This window comes from Astyanax mexicanus, chromosome 14, assembly GCF_023375975.1.
Source record: "Astyanax mexicanus isolate ESR-SI-001 chromosome 14, AstMex3_surface, whole genome shotgun sequence".
Taxonomy (NCBI): Eukaryota; Metazoa; Chordata; class Actinopteri; order Characiformes; family Acestrorhamphidae; genus Astyanax; species Astyanax mexicanus.
This window is the reverse complement of record NC_064421.1, coordinates 19,049,564-19,063,370: the sequence shown is the minus strand read 5'-3', so window position 1 is coordinate 19,063,370 and position 13,807 is coordinate 19,049,564. Positions and strand designations below refer to the sequence as shown.

At 34.8% G+C, this 13,807-nt stretch overlaps 2 protein-coding genes across 3 annotated transcripts; one reads left to right on the top strand and one right to left on the bottom strand.

Moving 5' to 3' along the window:
- Window positions 1–1,396: 1,396 nt before the first annotated feature.
- Window positions 1,397–5,183, bottom strand: zgc:109986 (class I SAM-dependent methyltransferase). Its single transcript, XM_007240477.4, has 8 exons — window positions 4,996–5,183; window positions 3,821–3,942; window positions 3,581–3,719; window positions 3,371–3,492; window positions 3,060–3,170; window positions 2,857–2,963; window positions 1,978–2,077; window positions 1,397–1,647 (listed from the first exon to the last, which is right to left on the bottom strand). The coding sequence occupies exons 1-8, from the start codon at window positions 5,090–5,092 to the stop codon at window positions 1,531–1,533; spliced, it is 915 nt and encodes a 304-aa protein (XP_007240539.3). The 5' UTR covers window positions 5,093–5,183; the 3' UTR covers window positions 1,397–1,530.
- Window positions 5,184–5,553: 370 nt separating this feature from the next.
- srp54 (signal recognition particle 54) lies at window positions 5,554–12,268 on the top strand. 2 transcript variants are annotated; one of them, XM_015603404.3, is made up of 17 exons: window positions 5,554–5,803; window positions 7,565–7,695; window positions 7,785–7,886; window positions 7,999–8,090; window positions 8,178–8,262; window positions 8,662–8,766; window positions 8,879–8,945; window positions 9,022–9,079; window positions 9,173–9,323; window positions 9,433–9,581; window positions 9,693–9,793; window positions 9,884–9,970; window positions 10,492–10,565; window positions 10,673–10,781; window positions 10,892–11,062; window positions 11,158–11,253; window positions 11,349–12,268. In XM_015603404.3, exons 3-17 carry the CDS (start codon window positions 7,809–7,811, stop codon window positions 11,438–11,440), a joined length of 1,515 nt encoding a protein of 504 aa, XP_015458890.1. In that variant the 5' UTR covers window positions 5,554–5,803; window positions 7,565–7,695; window positions 7,785–7,808; the 3' UTR covers window positions 11,441–12,268. The 2 variants fall into 2 exon arrangements, with proteins under 2 accessions (XP_015458890.1, XP_007240540.1); XM_007240478.4 differs by having other exon boundaries at window positions 7,560–7,695.
- The last annotated feature ends 1,539 nt before the right edge of the window (window positions 12,269–13,807 follow it).

Sequence of the window (13,807 nt, the reverse complement as noted above, 5' to 3'; positions counted from 1 at the left end):
GCGGAGCGTCAGAGACAGCCCCGGCCTCCTATTGGTTTATCGTATTGTCTATCATACACTCATGGCCAATGGTGAAGCCTGGATGTGTGGCCTAAGGCAGTTCATAACAGAGCATCATCTATTGTGTAGTTTGACTAATTGACAGTATCTGTATGTATTATGATTGAGATAAATTCCACACTTCATCAGCATAACTTGAATATGAACACAAATACAAAATGTATCTCTCATAAGCTACATATGCATTAGAAGTGTGGCTGCTGCTGTTGTCTCGTTTATTTGCCCTGCATTAATTACTTTTAATGTATAATGAACAAAAATGGAAAATCATGTGTTTAAGAGGAAGGGTTGCACAAAGTCATAATAGTCTATGATGCAATTTCTCAGACATTGCATTACATTACATTATTAATAAACAAGTAACATTTATTTATAGAGTATATTTACAACCAAAGTGCTGTACACTTACAATCCAAAGAAAGACTACACATACCAAGACATGGCATACCAAGATACCACAACAAATAGAGAATAAGTAGGTAAAAAAATGGTTTTCATGCTTGTTTTAAAAAAATATAAGAAGTAGAAGTAATGTCCAGCAGTAGGCTGTTCCATAGTTTAATTGCTGACCACCCTTAAGCTTTAGCTGAGACCAAGAAACAGCCAAGAGCAACTGATCTAAAGATCCTCAAAGACGTGCAATGGGAAAGAGGTTCTAGTGACTTAGTAATTTAAGATCGTGCAAGCCAATGCAGTGCCCTAAAAACAAATAAAAGAACTTTACAATTGGACCCGGTAGTGAACAGGGATTAGGCCTAGTCCTAGACTACATTTTCCTTTCAATCAAAGACTATATTTTCTGACACATGTATTTAATTAAGGGCATTAGCTTTTGTCCCACTTGGACACTTTTATAGTAACTGAGGCAGAAGATATTATTTAAATACTAAAAGGAGCCAACATGTCATTGTCACTACCAATGAATATTAAACCATAACATTGTACGTATGTTTCTACAGTAGTTACCAACATTATTATTGTTCCTTTATGCATGGCTGGGTGTGGTTATCTACAAAAGAAACCTGCAGGTACTGAAACTTATTAGTACTTTTTAGTTCATTGAGAAAAATATAACAATTGATGGACTGACTGTTTTCAACATATCCATGAAATGTTTATTCATCATTTGTGTAACTCTTGTTTTTGCCAGGTCCTTTAACAATCATGGTTTGTTTTGACCATTTGCAAATTCAAACACATCCCATTTTTATTGTATATTTTTTCCTCTGATGTCCAGTCCTGACATCTATGTGGATCCACATATAAAAATAAGTAATTCCTTTTAATAATTATTTAAATTATTTTAATAATAATAAAAAAAATATTATTATCATAATTATGTTTCACAATGAAGTAAATTTATTTGTAAGCAGGTGTCTTTAAGACCAACAAGTCAAATAAGGCATGGTTCTTTGGCAAAATCTTACATCCAGGGAGTCCGTATTGAGTCTGTTGTGTCTGTGTTCTAGGTCATAGCACCCTGTAGAGATGTATTTGTTTGAGGAAATCTAGTTCTGTGTCACTTTGCAGATAAGCACTGTAATCAAGCAGCACTTCCTCTAACCAGTGTCCAATTTCTGTTAGTCCCTAAAACACAGAAAACACAAAATCAGCAGAATACAAAAATATTAAATAACCTTACCACACCTTAAACTGCCTACATTAAGCATTTTCCTTGCTCTCAGGTTTGTCAGTTTATTCTTTGTTGACATTTATAGTGTTAGATACAGCACAGTGCATTAGACCAATAAATCACATTAGTCTATTATACCATTACATCACTCTGGACTAAGGCATCTTCCAAAAGCCATATTTGCATATGCAATTTATGTGTAAATCTATTTTTTTTAACCTCATACCTAAAGGTTTTACAATTATGAAGACATTCTTTAATAGGCAAAAAATATATATGCTCACGTTGGATGCTTGTAGCGAGATGAGGGCTTCTTGAATGCTGGGAACAGTTACCAACAGTGCACCCTTTTTCAGAAAATTTTGGCTAATAAAGTTCCAGGCTCTGTTTAAAACAAGTGAAGAAATTATGATGAGTAAAAACTGAAGATGAATGAGTAAAAACAGTTGACAAATATGTACACTTTCAGTGGTTACAAATCCTTATAATAAATGACCTTGTCTGAGGTCAGTAAAGCCTGCAGTTTTTATGAGCATATCTGGAATCTTTTGTCACTTCCTGGAAGACTTTCTGTTGCTGGAGGAATTTTGGTAGGCCAACCAGTATGTATAGTTTATAAATGTAGTGAATTGGTTGACTGAGTAAGGAAAATTCCACTTCTCGTGTGTGAATTGCAGGCTAAAGATCTGAAGATCAAACCTAAAGCCAAACATTTCCTGGAGGAGCGTTAAGCAAACTGCCATCAAATACATTTGGTGAACTGTAGTGGCATTTATAATTCAGAATTAATCACCCAAGACCCAGACCTGTTTTGATGCTCTTTTGTGTTTTGAATGCATTGTCAACAAAAAAAATCCTTCCTGGACTGTTACTGACATAACAGAAATGTAAATGCCAGAGAAAACATTTGAATGTATTGTACATCATACTCATGACAACATCCTAAGTTTATAGCAATGGATGTAATCAACAGTTTTATTATGAACCTGACTGTATTCATTCATTTAAAACGACAAACCAAAAAACAAGAGCTATTATTGTAGGATTTCAAATAAAATGTATTGTATTTATATCTAACAAGTCAAGACATGAACTATTAACAATACAAATTAACGTTTATTTGACTGCACTAACTGAAATAAGTGTACAAATAACTGACTTACTTTGCTTGGTCTTTGGGTTCCATAAAATACTCAAACACATTATTCATAATCAGCACATCTGCATTTTGCACTAAGGCAGCCTGTGTGCAGATATCAGCATGAATCACCTGAGGAAGGCACACAGAAATAGCAAATCATGGTACAGCATGTCAAGGTAAGTGTAGCAGTGACAATGGTAGAACTGGTGTAAAAAGGTGCACTACCTGAATTCTGTCACCGAAAGCGTACTTTTCCACAACCATTGTCTGAAGCTTGACAAACTCTTCACTCATTTCTACACCAACAAGCCGTGCTGCTGAACTGTAGAGGTATCCCTATTAAAAAGGAGATGATCCGTTTAATGTGTACTTTAATTACTAAGTGAATAAAGGTGTTAAAAGGGCCTTATATCTACAAGATAGCAGCATTATTCTTGTTTAACTGAATGTAGTGCTGTGTGACAGTATACTCAATGTTTTTTAATGTGGCAATAGACTGTGGTGCATATGTGACAAAACGTTTTGGATTACTCTACCCCATAGAGCACTGTTCCCAGCCTCGAACCCACATCCATAACCAGTCTTCCAGTCAGGTCAGGGAGAACATGATGAAACAAAAACCGGAGCTCCGACACAGAAAATGAATGTGAGATGAACTCTGTAGGACATAGCAAACTGAGTTTAAAAACATTTCTACCACATTTATCAAATATGACTGAGTTAAAAATAATAGAAATGTTGTTTACCCAGGGGAGCTGTGCTATGCGATCCGCAGTTGAGACAGTAGTTGCGACTCATTTTTCTCTCCTCACAGAGAGAATCTACTGTTTCCTCATCATACAGAAATGCATCCACATGCACTGTTGGTTTAGAGGTCTGCTGGGTCTGCAATGAAAATGGAAATCAGATGTCATGACAGTTTACTTATCATATTAAAGGCAATAAAAGTATTAACATGACGATAGTCACAGAATGAAAATGAGGACCTTCTGAATGGCCATGGTCTCTGAAGGAAACATAGCCTCCAAGGGGAGACAAGGCCTGAGGTCCTCTGCAATACTCATCAGTATGGCCTTTTGATTGTCAACCAATAAGTCATCAAGATCATCTGAAACAGAAGTTACAGTATATGGGTATAGATTAACTGCACTGTATCCAGCCTTATTTGTTACATGCAAACATATAAATTAAAATGAATAGCACTGGACACAATCCTACTTAATGGAAAAAAAAATAATAATAAATAGGTAATCTTATGCTGCAACATGTAAAATTACTCAATAGTAGACACTTTAGGGTCTCAGCTGTAAGACAAGGAGCATACTAGTAATATATATTGCAAGCTGTCTACAAATTAGTCTAGAAATAACACCAGCGACACAATCATAGCTCTGTTTCTCTAGTTAAAACTTAAATTACAGATGACTGTGATGCCTTTAGATTATAGATACCAGCTATGCAATTATTACTAGCAATAATGTCATATCTGAGATATATGAAGATTAGTCATATGACCAGGATGATATATCCATACAGCACTGTCTACTGCACTGTTTTATACCCTTTGTATGTTTATTCATTCTCTTGTTTTTTATGAGTGTATTTTGCTGCTGTCTTTGTGTATTGTTGCTGCTGAGATCAAAAGTATCTATCTATCTATCTATCTATCTATCTATCTATCTATCTATCTGTAATTACATTTTTAAATTGCTGTATGTTACCATTGATATATCTAGAATTTTACTCTCTTTTAAGCAATAATTATATATTTCTAGTACAAACTCCAGTAACAGATATCTATAATTAATTTCTAAAAAAACATACATTCAATAACACTGATATCAATATTGACGTAAAAAATCCCAATTATGGATATCTATAATTATATCACAGATCACATAGCCTACACCTATATTACTACTAGTGCAAACTACGTCAGATATGAATTAGCCCTGGTATTATGACTAGCCACATCTGATAAACATGTCACAGCTGATCTGATCTGATAAAGTTTTCATTACAGAGACCCATAATTTATAACTTGCATCATTGGTGTCATTTCAGACTAAAGTACTTGCCATAAACTTAAAGAAGAGTTTAGTTAGGTTAGCTAAGCTAGGTTAACTAGTTTTCTGTGACATACTATACATTAAATAATTACCAGAATTTTTCAACCAATCGATTATTTTAGCGAGCTCCTGCGGATCCGTTCTGCCTAATGTCTGAAGAATTTCATTCTTAGCCTCGTTAAAGTTCATTTTCCTTCACAGATCAGAGGTTTAGCTAAGAAATAACGTTACATGCAGCGGTAGCAGTGACTGGAGGAACACGTGAATCCACAACACCTCAGTCTAGGGGAGGAGCCAAATATGCCCTTAGTATTTTTAAGGTGGATCTTCATATATAGCGGAGTCACATTATTTAGTAATAATACAACTCGTTTGCGCTTAAAAAAAGGGTAAATATGTTAAATTACTTATCAAAAATAATATTTATTTTAGATAACCCACTATTAACAATGTAAAAGAACCGAGAGGACACACATCAAATATATTGTAGTATTTTTCCTGAAGCAAATCCACCTTAAGAGCGAATGTGCGCTGAACGGTTTCGATGGCTTTTGATATTGATTAAACAGCGAAAGAGGGGGTCGTTTAATCTTGTTTTTTCCGTCGATTTTTTCACTTCGAGTATGAGTATGAGTACAATAATAGCTAACGCTCTATAGTTAGCTAGCTAATTTTCGCTGTAGCGAATACACTAGCAGCCACTGATTCTAGGTCAGTTTTGTTTTCCTGTCTCTCTACACTCGTTTCTAGCTGAACAGGCTGAACGAATAATAACTGACTCCAGATCAGCGCACTGAGTCCCAGCGTTACCTCGGAAGTAGAAAGGGTTTATGGGAGTTTTGTGTGTTAGCTGACGTCTGCCTGCTTTCTACTGAACCAGCTGTGTCGAAGGGAGCTAAGGTAAGAAGCTAACCCTCTAATAATAATATTAACATTAATAACCATATAAACACACACTTATATCTTCAACGAGACAGTGACGCTGTAGGTATCTGTGTTTTACATGGATCTGTACAGGAGATTAGGGCTGTCCTGTGTTTTGGACCGGTCTTGGCGAGTCCAGGATACTGTGGCTAGTTAGCTAGCAAACGCTAACGCTAAAGCTAACTAGCCGTAGAAAATAACATCCAACCATATACATGTAGTTAACTGCTAAGCTAGTTAGTAAGCTAGCTAGCTAACCACGGTATCTTAAGTTACTATACACTAAAATATTAGCTAAGTGTGTTACTCGCATTATTTCACTTTACCTCATCCAAATATCATGTATTTAACTAGTTAACCTAACTAGCGTACAAATCACACAAAACTATCATTAGCCATCTGTGATTGCAGTCAGCGGTAGATGAAAAGCAACAACAAAAATCACCTGGCCAATTCAAAGTGGTTAGGCTGGCTGATCAGAACTGGATATTTCTGTTTAGATCTTATACAAGCATGATCAACCTGACAAACAGTTAATATGACCAAGCTTAAACAAGCTGGTTGACTAAAATTAACACTAACCTAGCTTTTAAGATGGTTAATCATAACAGCACCTCCAAGCTGATCCAACAACATGTCCAGCAAGACCAAGCATGGCCAAAGTAGCCAAATGCAATAAAAAACAACCTACACATTGCTGGCCAAGTGCTAGTTAACCAACTAGCCTAGTATGTTTTAATCTTAGACCGTCAAGTCAGTTGTGTACAGGTAAATTGTGCGGTGAAATTACGTTCCTCCTGGACATTGGTGTAACATGGGACAAACAATACAACATAGACAACAAAATGCAAACGTGCAACAAAATGTGCAACATATACCTAAAACAATACAATAAATACAGAAGACACAAAAACCACAGTACACATTTAAAAGTTGAGGTGAAGTAAGGTGTAACATGCTATAACATATAGGTCATACATGATTTAAACTAGCTAATAAGTTCAGCGTTCAGTCACCTCAATCTTGCTCGCCTCAAACAGCTGTTTATTTACTGAAAATAAGAGAAGTTTGATAAAAGCCCTAACTTAGATGTTTCTGACACTGGTTCTTTTATTTTTTCATGTTTAAAAATATTGACTTAAAATATTAAGGAGGAATTAGAATGAGGTTCTTTTCATTTGCATGCAGCATTGTTTTGTCACACACAACACTTTTCAATTAAATAAAGAAGTACTATATTGGATTAATTTCCAATTGCCTTCTAGATTGTCTATATGAATTTTGGAAAGTAGCAAAAAAAGTGTTAATGTTGAAAATTTTGCTCAATAAATAAATATAACTTTTTTGCTCTTTGTGTAATTGGGTAACCTTTTTGCCTACTTCCAGGACAAAAAACAAGGCTATATTTATACATGCATACAGTGGCTTTAGTATCAGAGTGACCGAGTGACAAAAAATATTATTATTTTAAGATTACTGAAGGATGTACTACAAAGTACAAAATGTGTATAATAAGACTATACTAAACATTTGCATTTTATATATATCTGTTCATTGTTTATTTATCATGTTTATGTTTATGTTATCAAAGTGCTACATTTTATTATATTTTGAGGGTACCAAATGCACTTATTTAAAGCAACAGTTATCAGGCCTACAGTCTAATTAAAGCTTATGTTTTAATATTGGTACCACTCAAAATGACTTTTTTTTTTTTTTTTTTTTTTTCTAGAACAGACGGCAACATTGCAACTCATTTGCTGGATTAATCGGGTCATTCGCACCCACACACACACAACTACAGAAGAAGAAGAACTCTGAACGGGGGAATCCCCCACCTTAGCGAGGAGGTTGCCTTTGTCTAACACGTATGGAAATATCTGATGTATATTTATAACTATACCCACTGTCAGTAAGTGCAGAAAATCAGCATCCTATGTCTTCCATCATGTTACAGGTCGCCTCTTCCTAAACTGCAAACATGGTGTTAGCTGACTTGGGGAGGAAAATCACCTCCGCGCTGAGATCTCTCAGCAATGCCACCATCATCAACGAGGAGGTAACTGTTCTCCAACATATTAACATATTTCTGTGTCTATAAAATCTGCTTTAGATCTAGAAATGTCTGTATTTACTGTTCACATTTATCATCTTAAATAAATCTTCCTTAGGTTTTGAATGCTATGCTTAAAGAAGTATGTGCAGCCTTACTGGAAGCTGATGTCAACATCAAATTGGTAAAACAGCTGAGGGAGAATGTCAAGTAAGTTTAATATCTTTAATTTTGTGTAAAAATGATGACTGCCTTCTTCATCAGTGAAAATGCTTAGTCATATTTTCCTGTTCTCAGGGCAGCCATTGATCTTGAGGAGATGGCCTCTGGGCTGAATAAGAGAAGAATGATCCAGCATGCTGTTTTCAAGGAGCTTGTCAAGGTTTGTGCCATTTTAGAGCAGACTAGCCTATGTTTTGGACGTGCATGACTCTGTAGTTAATGTCTTTGCATTATGTAAGTTTTAAAATAGTGTTGCATTACGTAAACATTTTATTTACATGGTCACATTGCCCTTTGCGCCCCAAAAAAATAAAAACAACACAAACTCTGATAACAATCATCATTTATGTTATCAAAGTGAATCGGTCTATATTAGGGCTTAACAGGGGAATGCCATGTTGCATTTTGTTATGTTTAGTATTGTGACATTTTCTAAACTCAAGGAAGTGGTTAGTGTATACTCTTCTAGGCTTGAACACTGAACATAGTGGCCCAGACTGTCGTTGTATTGAACATAGTATATGTTATATTCTCATTAATATATTACATTTTCCTGTAGCTGGTAGACCCTGGAGTCAAAGCATGGACGCCTACTAAGGGTAAAAACAACATCATCATGTTTGTAGGTCTTCAGGGCAGCGGGAAAACCACAACATGTTCTAAGGTGAGTTGATACCAAACTAATACCTGGAATTATTACCACATACCAGGTTGTTATAATATGATTGGTGTGTGTGTGTGTGATCCATTCTTCATTATTTTCTCTATTTCCTCAGTTGGCATACTACTACCAAAGAAAAGGATGGAAAACATGTTTGATTTGTGCTGACACTTTCAGAGCAGGTATGATTTGTTCCACCTCCTTAAGGTATGGCATGACGTCTGCTGTGAAACTAAACTGTATTTTTGGTTTTTAAAGGTGCCTTTGACCAGCTGAAGCAAAATGCAACAAAAGCCAGAATTCCATTTTATGGAAGGTAAAGTCTAATGCTCTGTTGTTGCACATCTGAAAGCTTTTCAAAATGAATATTTTGAATTCTAATGTGTGTGAATTCTTTATGTGCCTTTAGCTACACAGAGATGGATCCCGTCATCATAGCTTCTGAGGGAGTGGACAAATTCAAGTCAGAAAACTTTGAAATAATCATCGTCGACACCAGTGGTAGACATAAGCAAGAAGACTCTCTGTTTGAAGAAATGCTTCAGGTTTCAAATGCTGTGGTAGGTAGACAGTGAGCTTCATTTGTTTTTCTGGTTATTGAATTACTCACACTTCAGTCAGTGTGGTATTAAATGTAGCAGTTTAATTTGTTCTTCATTTTTCTTAAAGCAACCCGACAACATTGTGTACGTGATGGACGCATCCATCGGTCAGGCCTGTGAGGCTCAAGCTAAAGCCTTCAAGGACAAGGTAGATGTGGCCTCCGTCATTATTACTAAGCTTGACGGCCATGCTAAGGGTGGTGGTGCGCTCAGTGCGTAAGTACTGGTTTTACATTCAAGACAACCTTCAAAACAGTGTTTTTTTTTTCCACTTTTTTTTGATAAAGGTCTTTTTACGAGTAATTCTTTTAAAATTGATTTGAACAGAGTCGCTGCCACAAAGAGTCCCATAATTTTCATCGGCACAGGAGAACACATTGATGACTTTGAGCCTTTTAAAACTCAGCCCTTCATCAGCAAGCTGCTTGGTATGTTTTTGCCCTCTTCTTTTTAAGTCTGTTATTATTTCGAATAATTCCTAGAAATATTTGGGGTGAATTGTTTGACTGTGTTTACAGGTATGGGAGACATTGAAGGACTGATAGACAAAGTGAATGAACTGAAGCTTGATGATAATGAGGAGCTGATTGACAAACTCAAACATGGTAAGAATTAACCTGTGACATACTTTTAAAATATATAGAGCTAAAAAATGACTGTTTCCTTATCATTAGAAACAATATGCATTTTATAAGCATCATGGCTAATTAGTACTGATCATTAAATTACTGATTATTTCATTGCATAAAGCTTTATTTTCCCTGGAAAATGTGATGTGTGTTTTGTTTTAATAAAGGGATTTATAGTAACTTACAAACGGTTAAATATACAATTTAGTTATAGTTAATTTATATATATATATATATATATATATAATTTTTTTTTAAATTAGATTATCAATTCGAAAAGAGTGCATTGGTTTTATATCCTTTTTATGAGCATGGTCAGTAACAAAAAGAGCACTTTTAGTCATAAATGTTTAAATGGAGTACGAGTAAGATGGTAATGTAAAGACATTTTGGGAACATGAAAGCGCAGTACTATTATTGGACCTCAAGGGTACATATATGTATTACAATATTTGTCATTGCGTTGCTGATTGGTGTACTTTTATTTTCCACTTTAGGCCAGTTTACACTCAGGGACATGTATGAGCAGTTCCAGAACATCATGAAAATGGGACCTTTTGGACAGATCATGGTATTGGCAACTTTCACTTTAAATAAATGACATTTTACTCATGTTCATAAAAGGTCTTCTAGTGTTGACCTTTCTGTTATTAAATATATTCCTGTTTTTGACATTAGGGTATGATCCCAGGCTTTGGAACAGATTTTATGAGCAAAGGCAATGAACAGGAATCTATGGCCAGATTAAAGAAACTCATGACCATAATGGACAGCATGAATGACCAAGGTGGGCTATTTTTTTTCTTCTTTAAAAAAAAAAATCCTTTAATCCTTCTAGTGCAGTACTTTTTGAAAGTTTTATAATATTCCCGTGAAATCAACACTTGCTTTTTATAGAACTGGACAACAAAGATGGTGCTAAGCTCTTCAGTAAGCAGCCAAACCGGGTTCAAAGGGTGGCACGAGGATCTGGAGTCGCCACTAGGGACGTGCAGGAGCTCCTCACACAGTACACAAAATTCGCCCAGATGGTAAAGAAAATGGGTGGCATTAAAGGATTATTTAAAGGTGGGTTTGTGGAATACACATGCAGTCCTGAGTGATTTCTCAAGTGTTATTTATTTACTTTTTATGTTGTAATGAGCTGTTTGTTTGGTTTGCAGGAGGGGACATGTCAAAGAACGTTAACCCGTCTCAGATGGCCAAGTTGAACCAGCAGATGGCGAAGATGATGGACCCCAGAGTGCTCCACCACATGGGTACGCACCATCCCCTACCCTCTGACCAGACAATCTGTAATTCCCACAAATCTAAGGGTTATTGGTGATTATTGTTATGTATTTTTCTGATGCAGGTGGAATGGCTGGACTGCAGTCAATGATGCGGCAGTTTCAGCAAGGGGCCGCTGGCAACATGAAAGGAATGATGGGATTCAACAACATGTGAACTTTAGAGCCTTAAATTAAAGATGGCAAAGAAAACAACCGGATGGTTTTTAAGATGCAAACTTGAGTGAAGGAAGGTTTGTTTTTTTTGCCTCAAATATTGTAATTAATCAAACCACGTCAAATATTCAGAGGCTTATTTATTTATTAAGCCTATTTTTCCTGAGGAAGCCTTGGCTATACAAACTGTTTGACTGGAAGGTTTGATCAATGAGAAGCATGTATATTGAAATATGTTCAGCTGTGTCTAAAGCCATTAGGCTGTAATGCTCAAATCAGGTTTATCAAAAAAAAAATTGTTATTTTTTTTTTTTTTTTTTTACCAGATCAAATTTCTGTGTTCAGACAAGCAGTCAGCGTGCATTTGTGTGCTGAAGTGGCAGTGTTGATATGTAAAACTGGTCTAAATTTTAATTGGCAAGTTCTAGTTAAATCTGTAATTTGTAGACTGTGCAGAACAATTAAATGTTTACAGGAGAATTCTATGATTTTGTGGAGAGACATTGCTGATTACCACATAGACTGACAGAGACACATACACACACAGACATGTTAATTGCCAGCCATTGGCTTAGCTTCTTTTACCACATATGAACCAAATTAAAAAAAATACAGATTCTGTGATTTATTCTTCCCCTTAATTGTGATGGAGGTTCTTACAGACGGAATATCTGAGCGATCGTGGTTAATTGTGTTTATTTTTTTTCTGAATTTGCCATAGAGAAGCTTTGGCTTTGTATCTGAGACAAAACTACAGTAGTGGCAGATTAGTCTGTGGCAATATTTTGTCATAACATTATAATAAATTTATATAGCAACATTTTAACAACTGTTGTTCATTTATTGTGTATTATAATAGACCATGCTGGGTTACAAACAAATTAATGGATGGGACAAAGACGTAAGACCTGTTAATTATATTTAAAATATTTTATTACATTTCTGTAGATTATTGGTTAGTAAACTTGTACATTAGAGCAGACTTGCATTTTACACACACAGATGTTATAAATAAGCAAATAAATATTTTTTAACAATCCATGAAAGTATAGCAAAAAAGTAATATGCACTACATATCCACTAGAGAGATGCAGTTGTATTGTGTGATGGCATTTTTATATTGTCTGTCCCTGCAATCTAATGGCAACATGCAAATCTGTTATATAATAAATTATTCAAGATAAACAAATCCCTCAACCTATTTAACATGTTATATTAAGTATTTTAATATGTTCAAGGGCATATAAACAGACTGTCATGGAAAAACTCTTGTATTCTCATTTTTGTCACATAATATGAAGCAAAACTGAGAATAGGGTTAATAGAAATGGTCATAAATTGTCTGAAATTAAATATTTGTACATTGCAATTAAAAGTTAATATTTTTATGTCCAATTTGATGATACAATGTTTTATATACCTGACAACAAGTGGGTGCCATTGCTGCCCCCAGGAAAATACATGTATGAATGTGTACACAAAATAACTTTAGAATACATTTTATTATTAAGCATAGTGTCTTGTACATTGACCTAATTGCAAAAAATTAATATATAATTAAAAAAACATTAATAAAGACTACTGAAAAAATAGCATTTGTTACTTGCCCCCCCAACTATAAACTTTACAATTAAATATAATTATTAAAATCCTTCAGAGATGTTATTTTTTTGCATTATTGCGTGAGTCCAAAATCCCATCTATGCTTTAAAAAAATGTTCATAATAAATCCATAATATTTAAGTACAGATTTTAGTTGTGTTCCCGGTTTTCATTCAGTCCTGTTATCATAAAACAATTACCCTATCTGAAACATTTGGAACATAATTTCTGTATATTTGATCTTATTGTAACTATGACTGAGGAGATCAATCTCAACACTCATTCCTGTTACCTAAATTAATTCAATTTGTTTTGTTTTTTTACTACAAATTTTGTGAAAATCACTAGAATGTGCTCAGTGTCCTTATGCTATTAGCATAGCCACCATTTAGATATTTTTCATGTTTTTGCTAATTCTATGCTAAAAACTCATTACTGTTACTCAAAACATAAAAAGTAACAGGATTGAGTGCCAGTAACAGGAGTGATTTTTTCTTGTCATTAATATCAATTATTTGAACATGCAGTCAACCATTTTTTTAAATAAAGACTTTCTTGAGAGAAAATCAAAGGAATTGTTGGACTTGCTTTTAAACATGCTTTTTAAATATAACATGAGTTGTGTAGCCATCTTCGGCTTTGAAGCCTTGTACAAAATTAAGTAAAGCTGCCTGAGTTTGACCAGTCCATGTTTTAAAAAGTTAAATATGTGTTTTATTAGATTCAGAGTTACAACAAGCAAATGGTACCCATTCGTGACTTTTAT